The sequence below is a fragment of the Cervus canadensis genome, chromosome 5, assembly GCF_019320065.1.
Source record: "Cervus canadensis isolate Bull #8, Minnesota chromosome 5, ASM1932006v1, whole genome shotgun sequence".
Classification (NCBI taxonomy): Eukaryota; Metazoa; Chordata; class Mammalia; order Artiodactyla; family Cervidae; genus Cervus; species Cervus canadensis.
Genome location: NC_057390.1, coordinates 90274799 through 90297699, shown reverse-complemented (window position 1 = coordinate 90297699; position 22901 = coordinate 90274799). Strand labels below are relative to the sequence as shown.

The 22901-nt window shown below is 54.2% G+C and overlaps 1 protein-coding gene across 3 annotated transcripts in view; it reads right to left on the bottom strand.

Annotated features, from left to right (window-relative positions):
• Positions 1-20312, bottom strand: part of LHX2 (LIM homeobox 2) — a 32577-nt gene extending 12265 nt beyond the window's left edge. Inside the window, exons 1-3 of one of the 3 annotated variants that reach the window (XM_043469518.1) lie at positions 20173-20312; positions 5582-5784; positions 4261-4664 (exon numbers count right to left, since the gene is read on the bottom strand). In XM_043469518.1, the coding sequence (XP_043325453.1) occupies positions 4261-4664; positions 5582-5781 (604 nt within the window). In that variant the 5' untranslated portion in view covers positions 5782-5784; positions 20173-20312. Of the gene's footprint in view, positions 1-4260; positions 4665-5581; positions 5785-7290; positions 8304-19361; positions 19929-20172 lie in introns of those variants that run through there. The other 2 variants (XM_043469519.1, XM_043469517.1) reach the window with 2 other exon arrangements.
• Between the last annotated feature and the right edge of the window lie 2589 nt (positions 20313-22901).

The following is a 22901-nucleotide window of genomic DNA, read 5'->3' as shown; positions in this document are numbered from 1 at the left end:
TTGTCTAGTTAAATTTGAATCGCACATAAACAATGAACAATTTCTTAGAATGATATCTGAAATACTGCATGGGACATACCTATACTGAAAACTAATCTGTTGTTTGCCAAAAACTCAAATATTGCACTGTATACACTTATACTAAAAAAATTATTCATTGAATTAAAATTCAAACATCGTATGGGATACACTTACACTAAAAAAATGTATTTTTCCTTTAAAATTCAAATGTTGTATGGGATACACTTACACTAAAAAAAATTATTTATCGCTTACCCAAAATTCAAACTTAACTGGAAGTCCTGCATTTAATCTGGCAATACTACCTCAGAAGCACTCCTGCTCCCCTGGTGGCCTACTCCTCCCCTGCCCAACTGAGGAGTAATCCCTTGCAGAAAAAGTGTGCAAGATGCAGGTCTTATCCCTAACCTTGAAGTTGTCAGCAAGTGGCTACACCTCCTAAAGGCCCCTTCCAACAGGCAACCAGGCGCCCAAGTTCTCCAGCTGGGCTTTACTCTCCCTGAGAGCACCCAGAGTAAAGAATGGGGATCCAGCAATTTAAAGGGGATCAGAGAATGACTCCAAATGGGATCCATGGAAACTGCCCTGGCCCCCCGCTGTGGGGAGAGACCCTCTTCTAGCCCCTAGTCCCCAGCCCACGGGGGGGGGGGGTTGGGGGGGTTGGGGGGGGTAGGGCAGGCCTCCCCACAGGGGATCTCTGGGCCCATTCCTCCGCCCAGCCCCCGCCTGGGCCTTGCTGCTGTTAATGAGCTCCATGGGGACCCTGGCGCCCCACGCACCCAAGGGACGTGCCCTGAGCTCGGCCTAGATGGGGGGGCGGGGATGGTGGTTGGGGGAGGGAGAAGGAAAGGGCAGAGAAAGGAGAAAAAGAGACAGATGTAGAAAAAAGAGAGAATGGAGAGAAAAGGAGAGGTGGGGCGGGGGGGGGACCGGGAAAGATGGACAGAGCCAGGAAAAAAGAGAGGAGAGGCAGAGAAAAAGAAAGCAGTGGATATGGAAGAACCAGAGACAGACAGTTACAAAGACAGAAAAAAATCAGGAGAGACACAGAGAGAGCCAGAGGGGTCACCAAGGCCCAGAAACAGTAGGGATGCGGTGTGGTGAAGGGTCCAGGTTAAGGAACTGAATCCCCGGTCTTGGGCAGGCCGGGTCCCTTTGGCGTGGCTTTTTCAAAGCCGCTACAGGCAGGGTAGGGATGAAAAGGGGAAGGAGGGAAAAAGAGGGGAGGGCAGAAAAGAATTCGGCCCAAGGTAGGGAGGCCCAGGCAGGCCAGCAGCAGGGGCAGGAGACGGCACTAGGGGCAAAGGAGCAGCTGTTGGGCCCAGATTCGGTTGCTGCCCCAGGTCCCCTCACTCTGGCTCCCAGCTTCCCGGCCGGGTGGAGATTCCCCAGGATCGGATCCGGGGAGGAGCAAGGGGACGAGGGGAGGGGGAGGACCAAGCTTTCTCTCTCCTTTTTTTTTTTTTTCCTCTCAATTAGGCCGATTCAATGGAGCTAAAGAGCTCGTAAAATCATGAATAATTTACTCGTGATCTGTTATTAACCCATCGGGTTTCGAGCTCTTGTCGCTGGGACTGAACCTGTAATCAAATCTGACTTCGCCTCATTTTACTAAAGACGAGATTGTAGGTTCAATTGTCTAAATAATGGATTGGAATCAAATCAGTAATTACGCCGCCAGGCGCGCGCACACACACACACACATGCACACACAAAGCTGGGGCTAGGGGAGAACTGGGCATCCGGCCGGTCCGCGCGGGACTCCCGTGGCCGCGGCGCGCAAACTCGGACGCAAAGCGCAGGGCCCGGGCCCCTGACCGGCTCCGGCCGCCTTGCCGCGCCCGGGGCCGGGGTGGGGTAGGTTTCAGTTCCGTCTCCGGAACCTGAGCTGCGATCTCGAACCAGCGGGGCTGCCAGAGGAGGACCAGCCGCGGCGGCCACCGCCCCGGAAGGACTTTCCGACCTTGCGGGCCCCGCCGCTCCAACTGTCCTTCCCTAAGCGAGGGCCGGGCGCACCGACGGCGCCCCCTCCCAACTCTGCCGGAGCTCACTGCCCGGTAGTAAGGTGCCGCCGCTCCTCCACCGACTGTCCGCCACAGCGATGAGCTTTGCAGGGGGTCGGTGTGGCTGGACCCCTGGGTGTGGGACACTCACACCAACAAGCTCGAGTCCTCACAATCGGAATCACGCTCGCGCGCGCACACACACACACACACACACACTTGCCCGGACATACCACTGAAATCAGACGCTCCACGGGGCCCTCTTTCCAGTCCCAACTGCCCGCGGCCCACACTGTGGCCCTTTCTCTTCAGCGGGTGCAGGGAGGGGAGTGGGAGGCTTGTCGAGGAGGCGCCCACTTTTCTCAATCTAGTCCCGGGAGCCCGGAGTAAGCAATCCGTACAGCCACGAGCGGCGCGCCTTGCTCGGGTTCCACCAGCTTAGAAAGCCGGGGCCAAGGCCAGAGACACCAACACCAGGATGAAGAAAGAGACAGGAACTGAGAAACCCCGAGACACACGCAGAGAGAGAAAGGGGGGCCTAGAGACCCGAAAGGAGAAAAAAAAGAAAGGGACCAAAGAGAAAAGGAGGAGAAAGCAAGCGTGGGGCAGACTTGCAGAGGTGCCAGCTTCTCTGAAACTCAGCCTTCAGCCACATCTTGCTCTGAGTGGCGCGGCCTCCTCAGGGAAGGTGGAGGAGCAGCAAAAAGCACAAATAAATCGCTGTACCGTCTGCCTTTCCGTTGCAAACCTGTCTGCCCAGGGAAAACATAATCCCGCTCCCCACCCATCCCGAGTCCTGTGGCCCAGCCCGCATGCTGCTTTCTACTGGAGGCCAACCGCACTTGATAAATAGACCCGCTTTGTTTTGGGGAACCTGATCTGGACTCAGGGTAGTCTGTTCAGGGTTGGGGGTGACCAAGGGATGCAAGTTTTGGAGAGCCGCATCTCTCACAGAGCTTTCAACAAATCTTAAATCTGCCTTGCAGACCTCGCTGCAGCCACCTCACCATTTACCAGACTGGGGGCTGTATTTTCCTCCCAGCTCCGCACACCAAGACACATATGCCCCACGATCACCAAACAAACAACTTCGTTGGAGCGAATAGGGGACCCCCACTGGCCTATCATTCTCCACTCCCTGCCCATGCCAGCTCAGATTTTTAAAGATGAAAATAATCCTGACTTCTTCCCCACCACAGCCCTCTCCGCACAGTTCAGAGGTTTGGTTTTGTTTTGTTTCCACTTGTGCATTAGACTAAGGGGAAAAGGAGGAAGAAAACAAAGTCTCTGAATCCGATTCTATCACAAACGAAAGAAAGAAAGTAATTGCAAATAAACTCTATCAAGTTCAGAAGCCCAGGGAGTCATAAACCTTTCCCGGCCGTGCAGACTTCGGGCAGATGTTGACGGGCCTCAGAACTGCTGCAGCTGTCCTGAGCTGGAAGGGATGCGGGAGGGGGCAGAGCCTCTCCCAGAACGACCCAGGGTTCAAAGACGCCGGAAATGCAAACAAGCCCTCCACCCCAACCCGGCGCAAAGCCAGGCCTTCCAGGTCTCTTCCCGAGGCGCCGGCTTTGGAGGGTCGCAGCTCTTATCTCGGCGCCCCGCTGTCATCCGGGACTCGGAAGAAGAACCCCAGGGGTGGGGGGGAACCGAGACCTAGTGGAGCAGGAGGATCGGGCAGGACGCTACAACTCGCTTTTGCTCAAAAGGCTCCTGGGCCCAAGTTTCCCGAGCCTGCCGCCCACAGCACACTTTACATGACCTGGCCACAGGCCAGGCCAAGCTCGGTGGCCCCGGGCCACCACCAGTCCTTTCTCTTGGGACCCCCGCCACTCAGTCTTGCTCATCCATCGCCCCAGATCCTCTCCCGCAGCCACACCAACCTACAGCCTGTTTGGTGTCGGCTCTGCCATGCTTTCTCCATACTTGTACTTTCTGCTCAGCCAAATGGGTAAAAGGCCCAAGACAAAAACCCTCTAAAAGATTTCTCTGCTTCAAGGTACTAAACCGAGAGCATCAAGACCACTCCAGCCAAGGGCACACAGGCTGGGGCCCAGGGAGCTAATGTCACTTCTGCCAGGTCATCTGGTGGGCCTGGGGAAGCTAAAGCCTGGAGTACCCACAGTGACGCAAGTAAACATGTACAGCACACTGAAATTCACTTCACTCTCAGCCTCTGACGCCATGCACCTTCCCTCAACCCGTCGGGGCGCTCGAGGCTCCTCGCACTCACCAGCGTTGTAGGCAGCCAGATCCGCCCCAGGCCCGGGGCTCTTGCGCTTCCTCGGCCGCCCCTTCTGCACTGTGCCCACGCCATTGTAGTAGGGAAGACCCAGAGGGTTGGCCCCGGCTGCACCCAGCCCGGCGCTCTTGGCCGCCGCGGCTGCCGCCGCTGCAGCCGCCACGTCGGCGTGGTTGAAGTGCGCGGGGTACTCGCCCTGCAGCAGTGCCTCGAAGTGCAAGCGGCAGTAGACCAGGCTGTCCTTCATGCCGAAGTGGTCACCCGTGGTCAGCATCTTGTTACACGTGGTGCACGTGAAGCAGTTGAGGTGATAAACCAAGTCCCGAGCTCGCATCACCATCTCCGAGGCCGAGATGCCCAGGTGGCAGCGGGCGCAGCGCTGCACAGAGAACCGCCTGTAGGGACCATCGAGGGAGGGACTGTGGGGACACACGGTTGGGTACTCCCCATACCCCTCCTCCAGGTACGCTGGTACCACTGGCAGAAATCCACTCAAGATGGGCAACCGGGTCTTAACTTGGAGGATGGGGGAAGAGGGAACTAGATTTTGGCCCAGATCTGGTCCTACCCTGAAATATAGTTTCCCTTAACCATTTCCGTGTCTACAAAGGCTTTACTTTACCCAGAGTCTGAGCAAGCCCTAGGAAAGCCTTGCTCAGGAGTAAGGGAAACTTCCCATTCATCCGTCCCTCAATCTCTACCCCTGCCCTCCACACCAGTGCCTGGGCATCCTACAGACCTTTGTAATTAATTCCTAAGAAACGGAGACAGGGAGAAAGAGACAGAGGCAGGGGAAGGGGGGGGGGGGGCTGAAATAAGCAGACCTAACCCTAAACCAGGAGAGGAGAACCTAGGAGCCTGGAGCCTGCCTGTTGGTGATTCCGGTTCTTCAATCCTGACCAGCTTTCACTCCCATCTCCAGGAAAGACCCGGAAATGCACCCAATCTGATCCCCAGCTCTCCTTCCAACTTTGTTCCACACCAGTCCAGACTGCCTGGGTCTGGGGGTCCCTGTTTCAGCTCCCTCCAATTGACCCAAGAAACTTCAAAGGGAGAAAGGTACCCAGTTCAAGCTTATTTTTGGTCTAAGCTAAAAAGAGGGCAGCTTCTGCTTTTCTCTGGGTCCCCACCGACACTTCACAGATCTTTCCAAGAGTTCCCTCAGACTGTTGCTTAAAAAGGATGTCACCCAATTTGTACTGGCTTGGAGAAGGGGGGAACCTACGTAGAGAACCCTCCCTTGGGACAAGACTGCATCCGAGACCAGGGGTCCTGGGTGCCCCAGGGCGGTGGGTCCCGAGATGGGGGCTACCTGTAGTAGTCTTCCTTGCAGTAGATGCTTCCATCCTTGCTGAAACAGGTGAGCTCCGACTCCAGGTTGAGCTTGCACTCGCAGCACTTGAGGCAGCGCATGTGCCACTGCTTGTCCACCGCCAGCAGGTAGTAGCGGTCGGAGATCTTGCCCCCGCAGCCGGCGCACAGCGCAGCGCGGTCACTGCTGATGGACGGCATGGTCTGCGGAGGGAGGGAGGCGCGAGACCGCAGCGCCTGCGTCAGCCTGCGACCCCACCGCCGCCGCGCCGCGGGAAACGGGCACGCACCCGCAGCTCCCTCGGGGGATCAAGCTAGCCCTAAACGCAGCGGGGTGGCTGCCAGGGTGTGTGGTTCGCTTCCTCCACGCCAAAAGGCCCATATCCAAGGGGCTCAGAACCCAGGTCCGCCCGTGCAGCCCAAGTCGGTCGCAGGCCCGGACCGGCTGCTGGCCTGGCCAGACCTTCCTCCTTACTTCCCCCTCTTCCTGTCCCCTCTGCTCTTTTCCCGAAGGGCTCAAGCTTCGTTGGGGGACTGGATGGCTACTTCAGCCAAGCCCTCCAAAAGCTCTCCCCAAACTGTTTCTTAAAGAAGCCACTCTGCTGGGCCCCAAGAAAAGGAATAAGATGACCATTATAAAAGTCACCCTCCACACAGACTCCTCTCCACAGACTCGGTGGAGTTCTCGGCCCCTAACCCCAGTGATCTCTGGATTCTTAAACCGGAGGTTTAGGCCAGGGCAAATAGCGCGGGGCTGCCACTTCTGCCACATTGGCTGGGGCCCTCTTAGGTCCTGAGAGAGGGTGAGTGGGGTGCATGGGCACCCTCAAAGTCTCCCAATGCAGGACAGGCCCAATCCAAATCCTCTCCTAACCGAACTGACAGGCTGAGTGGGTACAACTCCGGAAGAAGAGCTTGGAAGCAGAGGCACTGGGGCTTCTCTTCTCGCACTCCAAGCAGAGAAGATTCGCTGCTGCTCCCCACCTCCTTGGCCTCTAAAGGTCACTGCGGGGCCTGGCTTGGGCAGTGTCTGTTTGTCTGGCCCCCAGGGAGGTCTGAGGCAAGGAACTGGCTATTTGGGGCTGAGCTGGTGGAGCCAGGTGTGGAGATCCGAATGGACTCTCCTTCCACAAGAACCAGGCCAGAGCCTGAACAGCCAGCCCTAACCGGTCCGAGTGGGGCCAGCCAGGAGGCCCGAGATGCGAACAACGAAGAGCGCTGGACTGGAAGACTTCGACCCCTGAAATTGCGCTGGGATAGGAACCCCGATTGCCAGGAGGCGGAAAGTAGCTCCAGTCGGCTGGAGACCCCGGTGCTGCGGGGCTGGTTCGTCCTTCCCCGCGCCGAAGGCGGCCAGAGCCGAGCGTTGGAGGAGAGCGCGGGGTTGGCGACCAAAGAGCCCCTTGAAGTGAAAAGAGAGCCATCGGGCCGCGGGTAGGACTTCGCTCCCACTTCGGGAGAAATGCTCTCTTCCACCTTTAGGGTGTGAAATTTCGGTCTCAACCTTGTTTCCCTCCTCCGCCCCAGCAGCCGGGTTTCCCGTGAGCCGGGAGCTACGGGCCTTGCATCCTGTCCGCAGATCCCCAGCGTCCAGTCCCGCGCGGCACGAAGAACACTCCCCAAAGTGCCCCCAAACTTAGGAGAGCAAAGGCGCAGACCGATCCGGCCGCGTCCCAGCTTCTGGCCCGGACCCCGCAGCCGTGCGCCTACCGTCTCCGTGTCGCCGCGGTCGATGGCGGAGCTGATGGCGGGAGCCTCGCTCTTGGCCCTGCGGTCCATCTCGTCGATGACCCCGTGCACCTCGGGGCCCGACAGGCTGTGGAACAGCATCGCGGCGGGACCGGCGGGGCCGGGGGCGCGGCTCCTCCGCGGGAGGGCTTGCCCCCCGCCTCAGCTGCCTGGCGCTCCCCGCGCTAACGGGCCCGGTGCATCGCCACCGCGGCCCCGGCCCCGCCCGAGCTCGGCTGTGCCCCCAGGCCGGGCTCTGGGCCCCGGGCGCCCGCGGGCCAGGACGCCTCCCGCCGAGGCGCGGGGGCAGCTACATCGCGGGGCGCCTGGGCGGCGGCGCCAAAGCCAGGGTCACAAGGGCACGGGGCGGGTGGAGGGGGGAGGTGGGGTGCGGGAGGGGGCAAGAGACCGGGGCAGAGGTCGGCGCCCGCCGCGGGCGCTTTCACGCCGCGGGCATCGCCCGCCCGGCTTCGGCGCCCCGGGCGCAAAGCAAGAGCGCAAACTCTGCCCGAGGCGGCGACGGCTGCGGTCTGGGCTCACTGGGGAGCGACTAGGTGCCCGCGGCGGCCCAGCTGCCTGGACCTCTCCCCTCCCCGGGGTGTGCCCCCAGCCCAAGGCGACCCGCTTAGGCGCTGGGTCGGCTACGGGAGTAGGGGTTTCTCCGGAGCCAGCGAGCCGAGCGGAGACACCGGGAGAATTGAAGAGGAGGAGGAGGAAGAGGAGGAGGCGGAGGTGGAGGAGGAGGAGAAAAAGGAGGAGGAGCAGAGTGGGAGGAGGAGCCGCCGGCCGCGGGCCCCGCCGCGCGCAACGCTCTCCAAGAGCGCGCCGAGCCCAGCCCCGGCTCTGCAGTCCGCGCCAGCCAAGCGTCCGCGCCTTTTCTACAGCCGCGCCTGACATCACGTCCTGCCGCCGCGCCATTGGCCGCCCGGCACCCCGGGCCCCGGCAGCGCGTGCTCCGGGAAGGCGGGAGACCCGAGAGGGAGGGGAACCGCAAGAGGAGGAGAGGAGCGACGAGATGGTGGGAGCTGGTGGGCGAGGCTGGGGGGCGGGGGCGGGAGCCAGCGAGGGAGGAGGGGGAGCGCGGGGTTTGGAGTTTTAAGCTACAAACAGTTTGCTGCGATTTTCTTCGGGAAGGAAAACTAAACCTTCTCTCCCCGCCGTCTCCATCCTAAGAAGGCGCAGCCGCCAGAAGATGCTTGAGGAAAGGCTCCCTCGGGTAATCCCTCGGCCCGGAGCCGCCCCTCGGGCACCGGCTGGGGAGGCCTGGGAAGGCCGGCCTGAAGCAGAGCTCGGGGAGCCTTCGGCCGCTTCCCGCCGAGTCCTGCCTTCCGCCCGGGCTTCGCGCCGCGGGGCTGCGGACTGCCGCGCAGGCCTCCCGCGGACCCGGCTGAGCCAGAGCGGCAGAAACCGGCGGGAGCTGTGGCTCCCGGGGAGGGCGGCCAGTCAGCTTACCCTGGCTCCAAGCGAGCTACGGCCCAATTAATGGCCTGGCGTGTAGTTCCCACTCGCTCTTCCTGTTCTCTCTCCAACCTGGAAGAGTGGGTGCCAGCGTGGCTTTACGAACTAGAAAGTCATGGGTTCTGATCCTAGTTCTGCCGCTGACTTGCAGTGTAACCTTCGGCAAGTGACTTAACTTCCCTACGCCCGTTTCTGATCTTTTAAGTGCGGATCAAGAAAGCCCTCTCCACGTGGATGTGATGAGCGAAAGAGATCACGAATGTAAAATGCCTGGAACATAGTAGGCACTAGGGAAATTCTTTCATCCCTTCCTTTCCTCTCTTCTTCCCTTTAAAAACTTTCCCACTCAGCTACATTAGACATCAGCGAGGTTCTTAAAAACCACAGGCCCATTGCGCTGTCCGCTGGGTGCCTCATGCCACAGACAGTTATTGAAGGGCATCCTTCCTGCAGCTTGGCTGCAGCACTTCAACAACCTGGCCTGCCGCAAGAGTCCCAACTACCACCCCCAGCCCCAGACTTCAAGCTCCCCCAAGAGACTCTTGGGAGTGACGGGATGGGTGATGAAGAGGGATTTAGGTAATAAAAAGCGATTGTAGGTAAAAACTGAATGAGCTACTTAGTTACAGAATCCCAGTCTCCTGGCTCTGCCTTGGAGGCGGTTCGTGTGCAGTGACTAGCTTGCCAACAGGAGGTAAGGGGCTAGCCAGGATCTGTGTAGTCTACCTTACAGAGCATAGAACTGAGGCTGTACAAAACATACTTTTACACAAGTCTTACATAAATTTCAAACAACTCCATGTGAGCTTGTAATGCCCAAGCACAGACATGTTCATTTGTGCAAAATGCACATGTTCATCTTCGTTGGCAAACACCTCGAGTGTAAGTATACAATGCCAGGCAGGAGGATGCATCTATACACTGGAAAATTGCAGTTATAGGTACTCTCAGACAACTCTATGGAGATCCCTGCGTAGGACTCTCTGAGGCCATGCTTTGCATATTTGCAAAACTCTCGAAGTTACAAGAATGTGTGTACACGCACAGATGCCCTCAAATGAGGAACGGACCATCAACGCAAAGATGCGCGTGCGCGAGTGTTCACACAGACGTGTGTGCTCTAGCGCCTGCACAAGGCCAGCGCCCAGGCACACTGACGCCTGCACGCGTACACATAAGCATGTTTTACTGACGCATCTGGGGCACTTTCTTCAAAGAAAGGAGGGAATGAAAATCTAATCTGGGAGTCACCGGGGTTCATCGGGAGGTTGCCCAACGGGTAGGAAGAAAATTGTAACAACACTTGAGCATTTGTCTGTGGTACAGCTCTGTGCCCAAGCTGGAAGGATGCAATACGTTTCCTAGAACTCGAGGGGCTGGATCCCTTCGGAGCTGCAGGGCGGGGGGAGGAACACTCGGGTACTCTTGCCGCGGGCTTCCCCAGAAAGGTGGAAACACACCCTGAGGCTCTTCACTTCCCCCGTGTCTGTACGCACACGCTTTCTTCGCCACCTCTCTGACCAACACTCCACACCCACCGCCGATCGACCCCGAATTCCCTGGCACTCAGGATTCCCGCCGGGTGCGCCCGCCTATGTATCCCTCCGTGTCTGGCTAGGACGCGCTCGGGTCGGCAAAGGGCTCAAACTTCATTTCCCGCCACGGGATCTGGGCGCCCCTCCCGCCCCCCTCCAGCCCTGAGTTCAGAGGCCGGTAACTTTGCTAATCTCCCCCAGCGGCGAGGGGGACGTCGCACAACCGCTGAGCCCTGTCCGCGGAGACTAAACAAGGAGAGGAACAGGCTGTAAACACACATCCTGACACGTGAGTGACATTTACACGGTGCAAGAAGCCGCAGCCGCGAGGATGGCGGCGGGTGGGGGGAGCAAGCATCCGCAGGTAAATGGAACCTTCGGAAGCGCCGGAAACGGAGGCCCCTCGACGCCCCTCCCCCAGGTAGGGGAACGGACTCCCCAGGTCGCCTGAACCTGCCTTCTGTGGGAGGTGACAGGTGAACGGAATTCAGGTCCGGCTACTCTAGCCGCTGCCTACCTCCCCACCATCTGCTTCCTCGCAGACAGGCAGACCCGGCGCATAATGAGGTAGCAGCCTCCAGCCGGCCACCGTGACTAACTCAGAACAAAAGCTCTCCCTCCACGCCTCTTCCAACAAAGGGGCCACCAGCCCCGGCGCTCCCCGAAGGCTGCGGGGCTCCGGGCTGCCGGCTGCGGAGCTGCCGCTCGCAAACTTCCCGGGGCTCCCGGGGCTGCCGGCGCCACGGAGCCGGGGCCGCGGAGGGAGGAAGCACATGCCGCCCAGAGAAAGTGAGGCCGGGCCTGGCGGGGGAAGAGGGGGCGGGAGCCGGGCAGCCGCGGAAGGAGGGTGATTGATCAGTGCGCGGTTCCCGGCGCTCTGTCCCGTTATTAGAGGCGGCCAAAGCAGGGCCACGCAATAACCTCCGAATCGCCAACTAATTGACGCTGCAGGCAACTACTTCATTGTGCGCGCTGGTTTTATGTCTTCATAGCCGGTGATTGACAAGGTGTAATTAGTCATCTCACTCGGTGATAAACATGGGCACCCTCCTCCCGCGGCATCAGGCCGTGTGTACCAGCAGAGGAAGCGATAGCTGACGCTGATATACCATTAAATCAAAATGAAGACGTTCAGAAGTGTGTGTTTGCTGTGACGCTCTGATGGTTTATTTCTCAAATACGGCACCAACAGATTTACTTGATTTGCAAGTTAACTACAACATTAACTGGTTTTATTTATTTTGCCTCTTCTTTCCTTTTCCTAGGCAGGGATGTTGCTCTTGGAGAATGTGAAGACAGTTTGCTTCTTGACAAGCGAGCGAACGGGCGCCCAGATTTTTGCAGCCTCCCGAGTCTCTCCCGAGGGAAAGGCAGGCAGAGAAAACGCCTGATCTGGGAGCCACCAGGGAAGGATTCCGTGCAGGGGGAGCCGCCCTCTTTGGCCCCAGACCGGCCTGCCGGGGACCCCCTTTGGGCATAGCCAACGGATGACCTGAAACACTGAGGATGGTTCTGGGGATTGGGGTGGGGAAAGCCTTTTGGATAATAACTGCAAAGAAGAAAGAGGCGAAGACAACTGTTTCTTCTCTGCCTTGCAGCAGGAGGAACTGTGTTCTTAAAGCTGTTGGCTGCAGTCACAGGGCCAGTTGCCTGCCTCCGTTCCCTGAGTAAAGTGTAATGTCTCCTGTTTTCAGGGTTGCACCCTTCAGCAAATTATATATCTTGCTCGACTGTGAAATAGGTCTTGCTAAGGAAGTGTGTGTGTGTGTGTGTGTGTGTTTATGGGGGTGTGTCTCTCTACAGTGAGGCTGCTACTAGAGGTGCTAGTTATTCATTTCAAAAACCTGGTGGTTAAAAACTTTGAAAAGGGAGGGATCATTGCTGGTTGGGCTCCCTGGGATTGCTGGGGTCTGTCTTGACTCTAATTCTCAGTAGAGAATGGCATGGACTGAACAAAACTACCACCAACTGAAAGCCCACTGCCAGTGTATCACACAGGCCCCCAGGAACCCCCCAGTGGGGAAAGCTCCCCTTTCTTTCCCCTTCTCTCTAACCTCTGTCTTGAGTTTGCTTAGCAGAGGAATGATGATTCCTTGCCACTATGCAGGAATGTGGGGTTGTGGACATCTCCAAGAAGAGATAGGGTGAAGCCGAGTCACAAGGATGGCAGAAAAGCTCCATATTTTCAAAAATGACCCCCTTCTACCCAGGCATGGGCAGGGAAGGCAAAGAGGGGAGTGTTTTATACTGATGTGAGAGGCTGTCAGTCAGCAGCAAATCAGCTCAGGCATGGCCACTTTATGAAATCAACTCTTTGCCTTGGTCAAACCTTACCAAAAATCTTCTGGTTACTCCTACTGACAATATAAATTAGCTGGTCCTTAGTTTTTTCGAGGAAGAACACCATGTCTGTTGATAGATAAATGGCTTGGCCCGACTCAGGCAGAGAGGAGCCCAATTCCTCCTCCTCTTATCCCTGCAGCGATCTGAACAGTTCCGAAACCGCCTCCCAGGGCGTCAGCTGAGCAGGTTGGGGAACTAACCAGGGCCCTCTCTCTAGGGCCCTGTTAAATGCGCTGAACTTAAAATGAAACACGAAGTGTGAATTTCAGGTTTGAACATGATGCATCAGGAAACGTGGAGGTTGGCAGCCCTTTTCTCCCTCCTGCCTTTCGGTAGCAGGTATTAATATTGTATTAAATGTTATGAGAAAGTAAGGGCTGCGGAGAGGAATGTGCTCAGATGCAATTTTGTCAAGGTTTTTATCTGTGATTATGATTCCAGATGTAGAAACTCCCGGAGGAGGGAAATGAGGGGCTGCTGGCGTGTGACATGTGTTTTAAGGTGTTTGGCAGTGTTTCTCAAAGTGGTGACAAAATGTTCAATTTTATTACAGGAAATCGGCAAAAGAAATATGAATATACTAGGCTGGAGAGTGTTCATCTCAGCAGAGGATTTACCATTATTGATTAGGGCGGGGAAAGTTTGTATCTGGGTCCCCTTAAATCACATTGTCAACAATGTAAATCTGTCAGATCAGATTATTCTGAAAGCACTATTTTAACAAAATACACAATAGCTAATTGCATCTCTCTACCTTCTAATTTCCATGCAAGATGCAAACTGCCCTGGAAGCACACACAAAAAGTAAATATTGCAACGTGTCATTTTTAAAAACTGGTGTACCTACCACCATTGCTTGAGAGTAATTCTTCTTAACCTAACCCAGAATACTACTCAGTCCTAGAAGGGACCCTAGTCCTAGAATTTTGCTCATTCTGTTAGTCTGGTTGCTTTTTAGGTAGGAGCACACCTAACAGCAATGAATTTCCTCACACAGGGAACCACATTTTGCTAAAAGGAAAATCAGGAAGATTGTATGGGGGAAAAAAAGTGGGGATGGGGGAGGAAGCAGCTGAACTCTTGACTGAGAACTCTTGTATCTACATGCGTTTGAGCCTGGAAAAATTCCTACCACAGTCTTTTCTCCATTCAGAGACATCTCTGCCACTCTCTCTGACAGCAGGACACCCCTAAACTCTATTTCCAAGCAAAGGTTCCCTCATAAACATTTTATGAGCTTCACATACACTAATCGACGTGGGTACCCAGCCAGCGCTGACTAGACTGGAGGAGGATTTGGTAAACATTTCCATAGAACAAAAAGAGGGGGTTTTGGCTAAAGATGCTGGACTTGGCTCTCCCATGAGTCCTCAACCAGAGACTCAGCAGACACAGGACACATTACTGCATATGGATTGCCCCACATCTCGCACATGCAGTCTGGTCTGTCAGCCCATTTCCCGAAGCTCACAAGTATTCAGCCCCAGCCCTTCCTACATCCCGGCTAAAGAATGTTGATTTTGGCTTCCCAGCCACTGGCACTATTTTACCATCACAAAACATACTGGTTCCTAGCACAAATCACACCTTCCTGGGAAGGAAGAAGGTTCTCCTGTGAGGTGGTACATTTCCGAGGGGAGCAGTGAGGTTGCACAGAAGGGAAATGCTCAGCGAGGCCACCATCTCTCCCCGCGCTTTCAGCAGAGCCCTTTCTCCACCCCAGCCCAACTTTCCACTGGCTTGATTAGCAAACCTCTACTGCTATTTGGGGAGCTGGCATTGTCTCCTTAGGTGAGGAACGAGTCATTTCCCACATAAGCTTCAACCGAAGCCCAACCTCTTGCCTCCTCCCCCATTTTTATTCTTCCATTAATTAAAACAACTAATGTTCCATCGATTATCTTTGCATGAATGAAAATCATTACGGGCCCTTGCAGGTATATGGGAAATTCTGTTTGCTCAAGTATTCACACTTTGATTTCCAATAGACTCATTTTCCCAGGCATAAAGAAATTCAAACAAAACAAAACAAAAACAAAAACAGAATCTCCTGACACTTTGCAGTAAAGCATGAAGACGGGTAGTAATGAGCTTGTGCCGATCTCTTGCAGGAAGGAATGCTCAGATGGCCCTGTTTTAGAGCTGAATTGTACTATCTGGTAAAGGCTTCTAGACAGTTAAGGCAAATGTGGATAGGTCATCAGACCTAGATTTTGAATTTGTGCTTGTGTTGAAGCAGATGAGCTCATCCAAATTTACTTTTAAGCGACCATCAGTCCTCAAAAGTAAAAAGGCAGGGGACAATCATCTCTGTTTGGAATTTCCCGGCTAGTTGGCCATTTCAGCTTGCATCTCCATTTCTGGGGGCTGCCATAATTAGAGCGATCTATTTTGCATTTACTTCTCTTTGCAAGCACTACATTATTCACTCTTTCCTGTGCTTATTAAACAGTGCCACCTGCACCAAATTCAACAAAGCTCTTCCATCAGTCAGCCCAGTAAGGATCCCAGACCATATATTATCATTAATTGAAGCTCAATTGAATAGTTGACGATAGAGGCATGAGTAAAAGCAACACATTTTCTAGGACCTGCTCATAAGAATGTTCGAGGCAAAAAAAAAATATTCCCCAAATTGTCATTTTTTACAAACTCATTTCATTCTCTCTGTATAGTAATTCAAGCAGCAATTAGCAAGTCTTTTAATTAATGAACTATTCCCTGTATGTCACCAAGGTGCCTGCAGCACAAATGTCCTCCTCCTTAAGGCACTAGCAAATGCAGTCAATATTTTGTCACCCAAAGCCTTCGAAGCTGACCACCTCGATAGCCCTAATACTATCAAAAGCATCTGAAGAGGCAGGGACAAGGCTGGGAGGCAGAGGACAATCTTGAGAAAACTAGCCGTGGATAGCCTGAATCCAGAGAGAGGGAGTGGCAGGAAGAAGGGATCCAGAGACAGAAAAGAGAGGTAGAAAATGAGTGTAGATAGATACCAGCGGTTAAAGAAAAGCCCAGAAAGTTTCTAGCAAAGATGGGACCATCTCTGAGTCTCAGCTATAACAAACCCCATCTAAATGCTGATGATTTACACATTTTTAAGAGCATCAAACCTCCCTGTGCCTTGTGCTTTAAAAAGCTCTCTGCTTTGTTCAAAATACTGCTTATCTTTGGCATTGTCAACAGCTCTGCATCTGGGAGAGATTAATTAAGTGATAGGTCAGGCACAATGAGGTGAAAGGGCATGTCCACCCAATCAGGACTGATTCATCCATTTCTAGGTGAATCAACTTTGTTGAGGGATGCCAATTTCAGTTCCATTTTCAGGGAGGATTTATCAATAGGAATGCCTGAGCTCCCCTAGCGAGGGGCTCTTAGATGGAAAAGGTATTTCCAGACAGAAAAATCTAAAATCCACACTCTCTTTTACAGATGTGAAACCAAAACGTAACTATAAATTGTCTGTAGGCTTAAGTTTCACTGATCTAGGTAAAGGCTGATTTTCTTGAACATGACCTTTTACAAAACAGCTAATTGGATGATTACAAATAAGACAGCCATGCAACACAATTTTAAAAAATAAAGACTTTGCTTTCTTCTCTCCCCCTTCTCAACTGTTCCTCATTGTCTCTTCCTTTCAAAGTCCACTTTTAATTTCTAGAGGCAAAGTGAAAGAGACAGGAAAAAGAGGAGGAAAGAGAGAGAGAGAATCTAAGAGAAATAGAGAGGTTGTCTAAGTGTTCGCTGAATTTTTCCAGACCAATTAGAGGTTATCTTTAAATCTTCACCCCTCCATGTCCCCCACACTTTTCTAAAAAATCTTTAGTGAGAAATCAGCTAATTGGAAAAGCCATGTGGCCAGTTCACCCTGTTCCTAACCAGAAGGGTTTTAAGGACCTTGGATCCTACTCCCCAAAATGACACTCTCCCCATCTCTTCAGCAGCATGTCAGTCTGGGTCAAAATTCTGGTTGCCTCTGTGTGTTGGGGGGTGTATGGGTGGGTCAGAGAGAGACAGAGACAGAGAGGGAGGTAGACTCCCAGCCTGTGACTAATGCTCAAGTAAAGTGACTATTTTGAGTAGACCCCAAACAAAACACTTGGAATATTTTTACTCAGTTCGTGAACACCCCTGGCAAATGAAGTTCTCCTTTTACAAGGCGTGGTGGGGTGGGGGTTGGGGTGGGGGGAGGAGTAAACAATGGTTTGTGTTTTTTGTAACTGACCAACCATTTCCCCTTCTCCAAAGAAATGTAGAATGCCAGTTTCTTAACTATCCAATTCTTTAAATCATCTGGGATCCATCTATATTTATAAAACTGAGCAGAAACACTTAACAGCCTGATCAATAGCCATTGACCATCAGTGCACCTCACACCCTAACATGCACAGCTTGATCATGTATATTTGATCATCGAAAAATTCAAAGCACCTTTCAGCAGTGTATCAAGCTCCCCATAAAACAGTCTATCTTTTTCTGTGGTCTTAAAAAGAGTGTTAGTTTCTCTCTCTCCTGATTTCATCTATTTACACACACACACACACACACACACACACACACACCTCCCTTCCTGGAGAGTTTATTGCTCATATATTTGATGAAGAACAAGGTAATTAACTGTGAGGCTGTACATCTGGGTGGTACTTCATATCCACTGTAATAATAAAACATTTTTTCCCCATTTTAGCAGAAGAAAGGCTAGTCCTGCCCACAGATTCAGAGGACCCCAGAGTCTCCATCTGCAAAGCCTCCTTGTTATAAATCCTGCCTCCCTCTTAAGTGATGGCACGCACAATTGCACCAAGGGGCACTAAGTGTATCTGTAAAAAAAAAAAAAAAGCATCATTGGAAAAGCTTGTCCCTTCTCCGAGATTCAGCATCAGATACTAGGGGTTTGGAATAAACACGGGCTGGCTCCTCTGTCCCTAGTCTCTTTGGCAGGAAACGGGAACAAGAGTGCAAAAGGCTTGTCCTAGGAAGAGACACAAGTAGAAGGGGTATATTTTGGGATCTCAAGGGCTGATCTCATGTCCTGAGCACATGCCACTAAGCTCCAATATCCCCAAAAAGGACTCAGCCCTGCAGACTTTTCTGATATTCTGAGGTCAAAATACCAGAAACTGGTTCTAAGTTTCTCCAGTCTGTCGAAACCGCTCCAATCATCGGGTCAGCGGAATACCAGCTGGCAAGCCTGCTCAGTCTGCAGCACAGTCTTTCTAACCCCAACCTCGGAGACCACCTCCCACCCCCACCCCCAGCCAGCAAAACAAATTACCTGCAGAACCTCCCATTTCTGGAGTCCCCTGCTCTGTATTCCGAATTGTGCCCAGAACAAATTTCTCGGGGCCCTTCCTTCTAAAAGCAGCAGCATCTGGGCAGAAGCTCCCTCCTTTATATGCGGGGGGGGGGGGGGAGACTTCATATGATAATACATGTAATATGATATGGAATGACAGAATGCATGACAGTTGCCCATAATACGGAGAAGTCAGTCAAAGGACAGAGGGGACATTTGGATAATTACCATCCATTGGCTAGTCAATCACGCGAACAGAGAGAAACTGCACAAAACCCACAATGGAGTTGGGAAACAAAAGAGACCCGAGCCAGACTCAGGATTAACCGGTCTAAAGCGATCTAAATGCTTTTGTATCTGAAGAACTGAGGCTCCTAGGTTGCCCCCCTTCCCACTCCCAGGGAACTAATTGCGGGGATCAGAGTTAAAGCCCTCTCCCTCCGTTCCCCTTTCTCTTTGTAGACTGCTCACCACGCAGAAAAAAAAAAAAAAATGATTTCTCTCTCTGTGTTCATTAAACTATTTTAAAGTTAAAGGGGTGGGGGAGGGAGACTCCATGTGGGCCCTCAGCCCAGAAGCTGGGGTTCTTCAATCTTGGAAAAGGCTGGGACAGTCTCAGTTGGTCTCAATTCTTTGTTTCTGGGTGAAGTCTTCCCTCCTCTCCCCGGAAAACAGATGCCCCATTCACCTGGGCAGCTGCCCTTTGCCTGGAGGCTAACGGGGATGGCTAGTACCTGTTTTGGGTGAGGAGTGCCCATAACTGGCTCCTGCATCAGAAAAAGACAGGTCCATCCCCTCGTTGAAAACTCAAATGGAGTCAGCATCTTCAGAATTAAACGGTGTGAAAGGGTGACAGAGAAGGAAGTCTAGCCTTCATAATGGGTAAGAGAGAAGACGGTGGTAAATTGTGAGAAGAGAGAATCTGCTTCTCAACTGGGGAGTGAGGGGGAGTGAGAAAGAGGAAGAAAATCCTTCTCAATGGGGCAGGGAGAGACTATGCTTACTTGGGGAACGGGATGAGAAGAGATTCCTGCCTGAAAAAGAAAGAGGCAAAGAGGTGATTCCTTAAAAGAGACAGAGGAAAACGGTCCCATAAATTTTTAGAGACCCTGAGATGAAGGTGAGAGAGGAGGAGAATTCCTTAAAAGATAAAAGATACGGGCAGAGACGTCTGTCTGAGAGAGAGACCCCCGAGTTCCAGGGCGGAAAGACGGGCAACTCTCTCACCCATAAATTCCCACCGGGTCCTCCGATGCGATTCTAACTCGCCCAGCGCCCTCCCGGCCCGCGGGGCTCGCGTATCCCGGCTCGGTGGCAGCGGCGTCTCCCAGTCCCGGCCCGCGGTTGCCCGCCGTGCCCCCGTCCGCACGCGGCCCCGGCGCAGCCCCCTGCCCCTCGGGGCGGCCGAGGAGCCCTCTTACCTTTCCGAGTCCTCCGCCGCGGGTGTGGCCGGCTCGGCGGGCGGCCCCGGGCCAGGGCCGAGGGGCGAGGGGAGGGGGCGCAGGGCTGGGGGGGAGCGGCAGGGTTAGGGCCGGGGGGGCTGGCACGGTGCCCAGGGGGGGCGAGGGGGCAGCGGGCAGCCCCAGGGCCCGCGGGCGAACACGGCCGAGCCGGAGGAGGGGCGCGGAGCGCGGGGCCGAGGAGGGGCGCCGGGGCCCGGGGCGGGGGGCGGGGAGCTCCAGCCTGCGGGACCGGCCCGGGAGCCGGGCGAGGCGCGGGAGGGAGGCCTCGCGCCGGGGTAAGCCGAGAACCCGGCGCGCGGATCCCCTTGGCTGACAAATCAATCAGGGCCCGCCGAGCCGGGGCACTGCTGCCGTCGCTGCGGGGCTCGCGGCTTCCCGGCCCGCCCCGCGGCGCCAGCTGCCGGCCACCTCGGGTCCGCACCGGCCGGCGTCGCGGGCGGGGCGGCGGTCCTCAGGCTGCGGGCGCGTGCGGCCCTGGCGGGGGCTGGGGCCCGCGCGGCGCCGCATCCCGGCCTCTCCTCTCCCACCCGCCGCCCGCCGCCCGCCCGCACCCGCCGCGCGCTCCCCCCGCGCTCTCCCCGCACTGTCACTAGCTCGGGCCGTTCCGCCGGTCCGTCTCTGCCCGCCTCCTCGTGTGTCTCTCCATCTCCCGGTCTCTGTCGCGGTTCTCTGTCTCCCTTCCTCTCCCAGTCCCTCCCGCGGTCCCCAGCTCTTTTGCTCGCGGCGCCTCTGTTTTCTCTCTTTGCCTCCGTGATGCTGATTCTCTTACCCTCTCTCCTCGGTCGTTCTCACCATTATCTCCCACACTCTCTTCTTTCTTTCTTTCTGCCTCCCCTCACTCTCCACCCCTCCTTGCTCCCGGTGCTCAGGAGGACTATGTATCTCTCCCGCCTTGAAGCAGCAGCCCCAGCCCCGGAATCAGAACTTAGTCCATTTCTCTGCTCTGAGACCTCGGACCAGTCACTTCCTCCCTCCCAGCTGCAGTTTCCGTGTCTGAAAGGAGTTAATAAGTCGCTCTCGGTGATGTGGTTGGGAGGGGCGCCGCCGCGGGGAGGGCAGGCGGGAAGTGTTCCTGGACTCTGGTTGTCCCTCTTGGAGTTCATACTTACCAAGTGCAGCAGCCACTGAGGCAGCCGCCTGGCGTCTAGGGCTCACCAGGTGTCAAGTGTGCCCCGCAAAACCAGTCGCCCAGCCTCCTGGGCCAGACAGGTACCAAAAGGCCAGGTCAGCAGGGAAGGTCAAGCGTGGGGTCTCAAAAGCCAAAGGTGGGTTCTTCTGGGGTCTGGAAAGCCTCTTGCGAGAAACATCTGTGATCTCCAGGGCAGATCTCAGAGATGGATTCAACATCTCATGCTCTGGCACTTGCTGGTTCCTCCTTCACTGAAACCAAGCAGAAGGGCAACACACTCTCCTGTCCTTAAACCCAAGCAGGAAAAATGCCTATTCCTCCCTAACTTCACACACACACACACACACACACACACACACACACACACACACTCTCTGAATGACTTATAAGCTTCAAAGATGTTTCCTGGATGGAGCATGACTTCAGAGACAACCTGTCTTGTGAATAGCTGTACCCTCAGTGTAATCCGCATTATGAATTTTTTGAGTAAAAGCTAGACAGAATAAATAACCTTTTATAGATATACGAGGCATACCGTGAATGATCCCAACCACAATCCTAAAAGAGAGGTAGTTACCGTTCCCGTTTCACAGGTGACGAAACTGAAACTTAGAGGGCTGTGACTTGCCCAAGATCACACACTGAGAGGTCTTGAACCCACATCAGTCTGTCTTCATGCAATTTGCAGGCTACCTAGGGAGAGAGACTCTGGATACCAATTCCATAATTATTTCATGCCAGTTGTACATGAAGGAGTAGAGAATACAGTTGAAACCAAACATCCAGGGAAACTGACCTGGGCTGGGGGCTCAGGAAGGGTTTTCTCAAGGTGAGACCTGAAGTCAGCTGTGGGGCTTGCAACTTGCAGAAACTGGGAATATGCTGTTAAAGAGAGAGTTCTTAGAAGAGTGATCAGCAAGCTCAGGGGTGGGGTGGGGGTGGGGGTGGGGTTGTTTGGAGAGGCAGAAGGGAGTATCCCTAGAAAGGCCAGTGTAGCTGAAGCAGAAGGAATGAAAGGGATGAGGCTGGAGAGGTGGGCGGGGCCAGGTAGAGACGGGGAGGAGCTTATAGATGGAGGAGGAGCCTGGCCAGGCCTCAGTGTTTCCCTATGAGCCCTTATTTCCCTTTTCTTAACTGGAAGCCAAGTGAAGCCAGATTCAGTCCCCATAAATGTCCTCTGCCTGTAGTCTGTCTCAGGGAGTTGTCGTCTCTTGTCCTTCCCTCTGCCCTGTCCCAGCACTGTCCACCCGCAGTGTCATTGCTTGCCTTGGCATCTGTGCTGCCCCAGGAGCATGGCCCCCTCCCAGACCACATATCAGAATGGTTCCTTCCTCTCTGTGCCCTTTACAGTCAGTCTCAAAGGAGTGTCCTCAGCTGGCATTTGTTGTTGGAACGAACAGTCAGGAGCTGTTGAGAGCCTTCTGTGTGCCAAGTTCTGTGCTGGGCACTGCCCTTGCCTTCCCAAAGTGCTCGTTTCATGGGGGAGACACTTTTTTTTGTTTGTTTGGCTGTGCTGGTTTTTCATTGTGGCACGTGGGCTTCTCTCTCTCTGGTTGTGGTTCATGGGCTGGGTTGCCCTGTGGCATGTGGGATCTTAGTTCACTAACCAGGGATCAAACCCTTGTCCCCTGCATTGGAAAGTGGATTCTCAACCACTGGGCTACCAGAGAAGTCCCAGGGAAGACACTTTTGAACACATAGAACCATAATGACCATAATGAAGGGGATTTGGGGCGTGGGACCGGAAGCTGTTTAAGGCCAGGCCTATTCTGGTCTGCTCACCTTGTACAGCCTTCAGGAGGTCGCACAGGGCCTGGCAGAAGGTCGGCACTCAGTAACATGCATTGAGAGGATGGATGAAAAGGAAACGTGAAGCTTAAATGCAGAAGGACTAAGGATAAACAGGAGGTAAGTGAGGCAGGAGAAAGGATGAGGAGACTTGTCTGTGAAGATCTAGCTAAGAGCAATACACACACAGGAGGAAACAGGAGGATCTGTACAGAGGGAGGGAGCTAATGCTTATTGAGTTCCTCCTCTGGGCCAGGCAGGATCTGTGCATTTTTTGTACAGTTATCTTGACTAACCTTCACAGCACCACTGTCTTAGAGGCACCATTGCTCTCCCTTTTCTGAGTAAGCATTGGAGTCCAGAGAGGTTAAGTCACCAATCTGAGGTCACACAGCTAGTAAAAGCCTGCATCCAGATGTGAACCCAGGTCTGCCTGCTTCTCTCCACTAAAAAGTGGAAGCAAAGGAGGAGGAAGGAGATGGCTGAGAACAAAAGAAGAGCAGTGGTAAAGGAGTGAGCTTTACGAGTAATTTTTCAGCTTAAAAACAATTCCCATTTCCCAGCCCTGCCGAGGCTGCTGC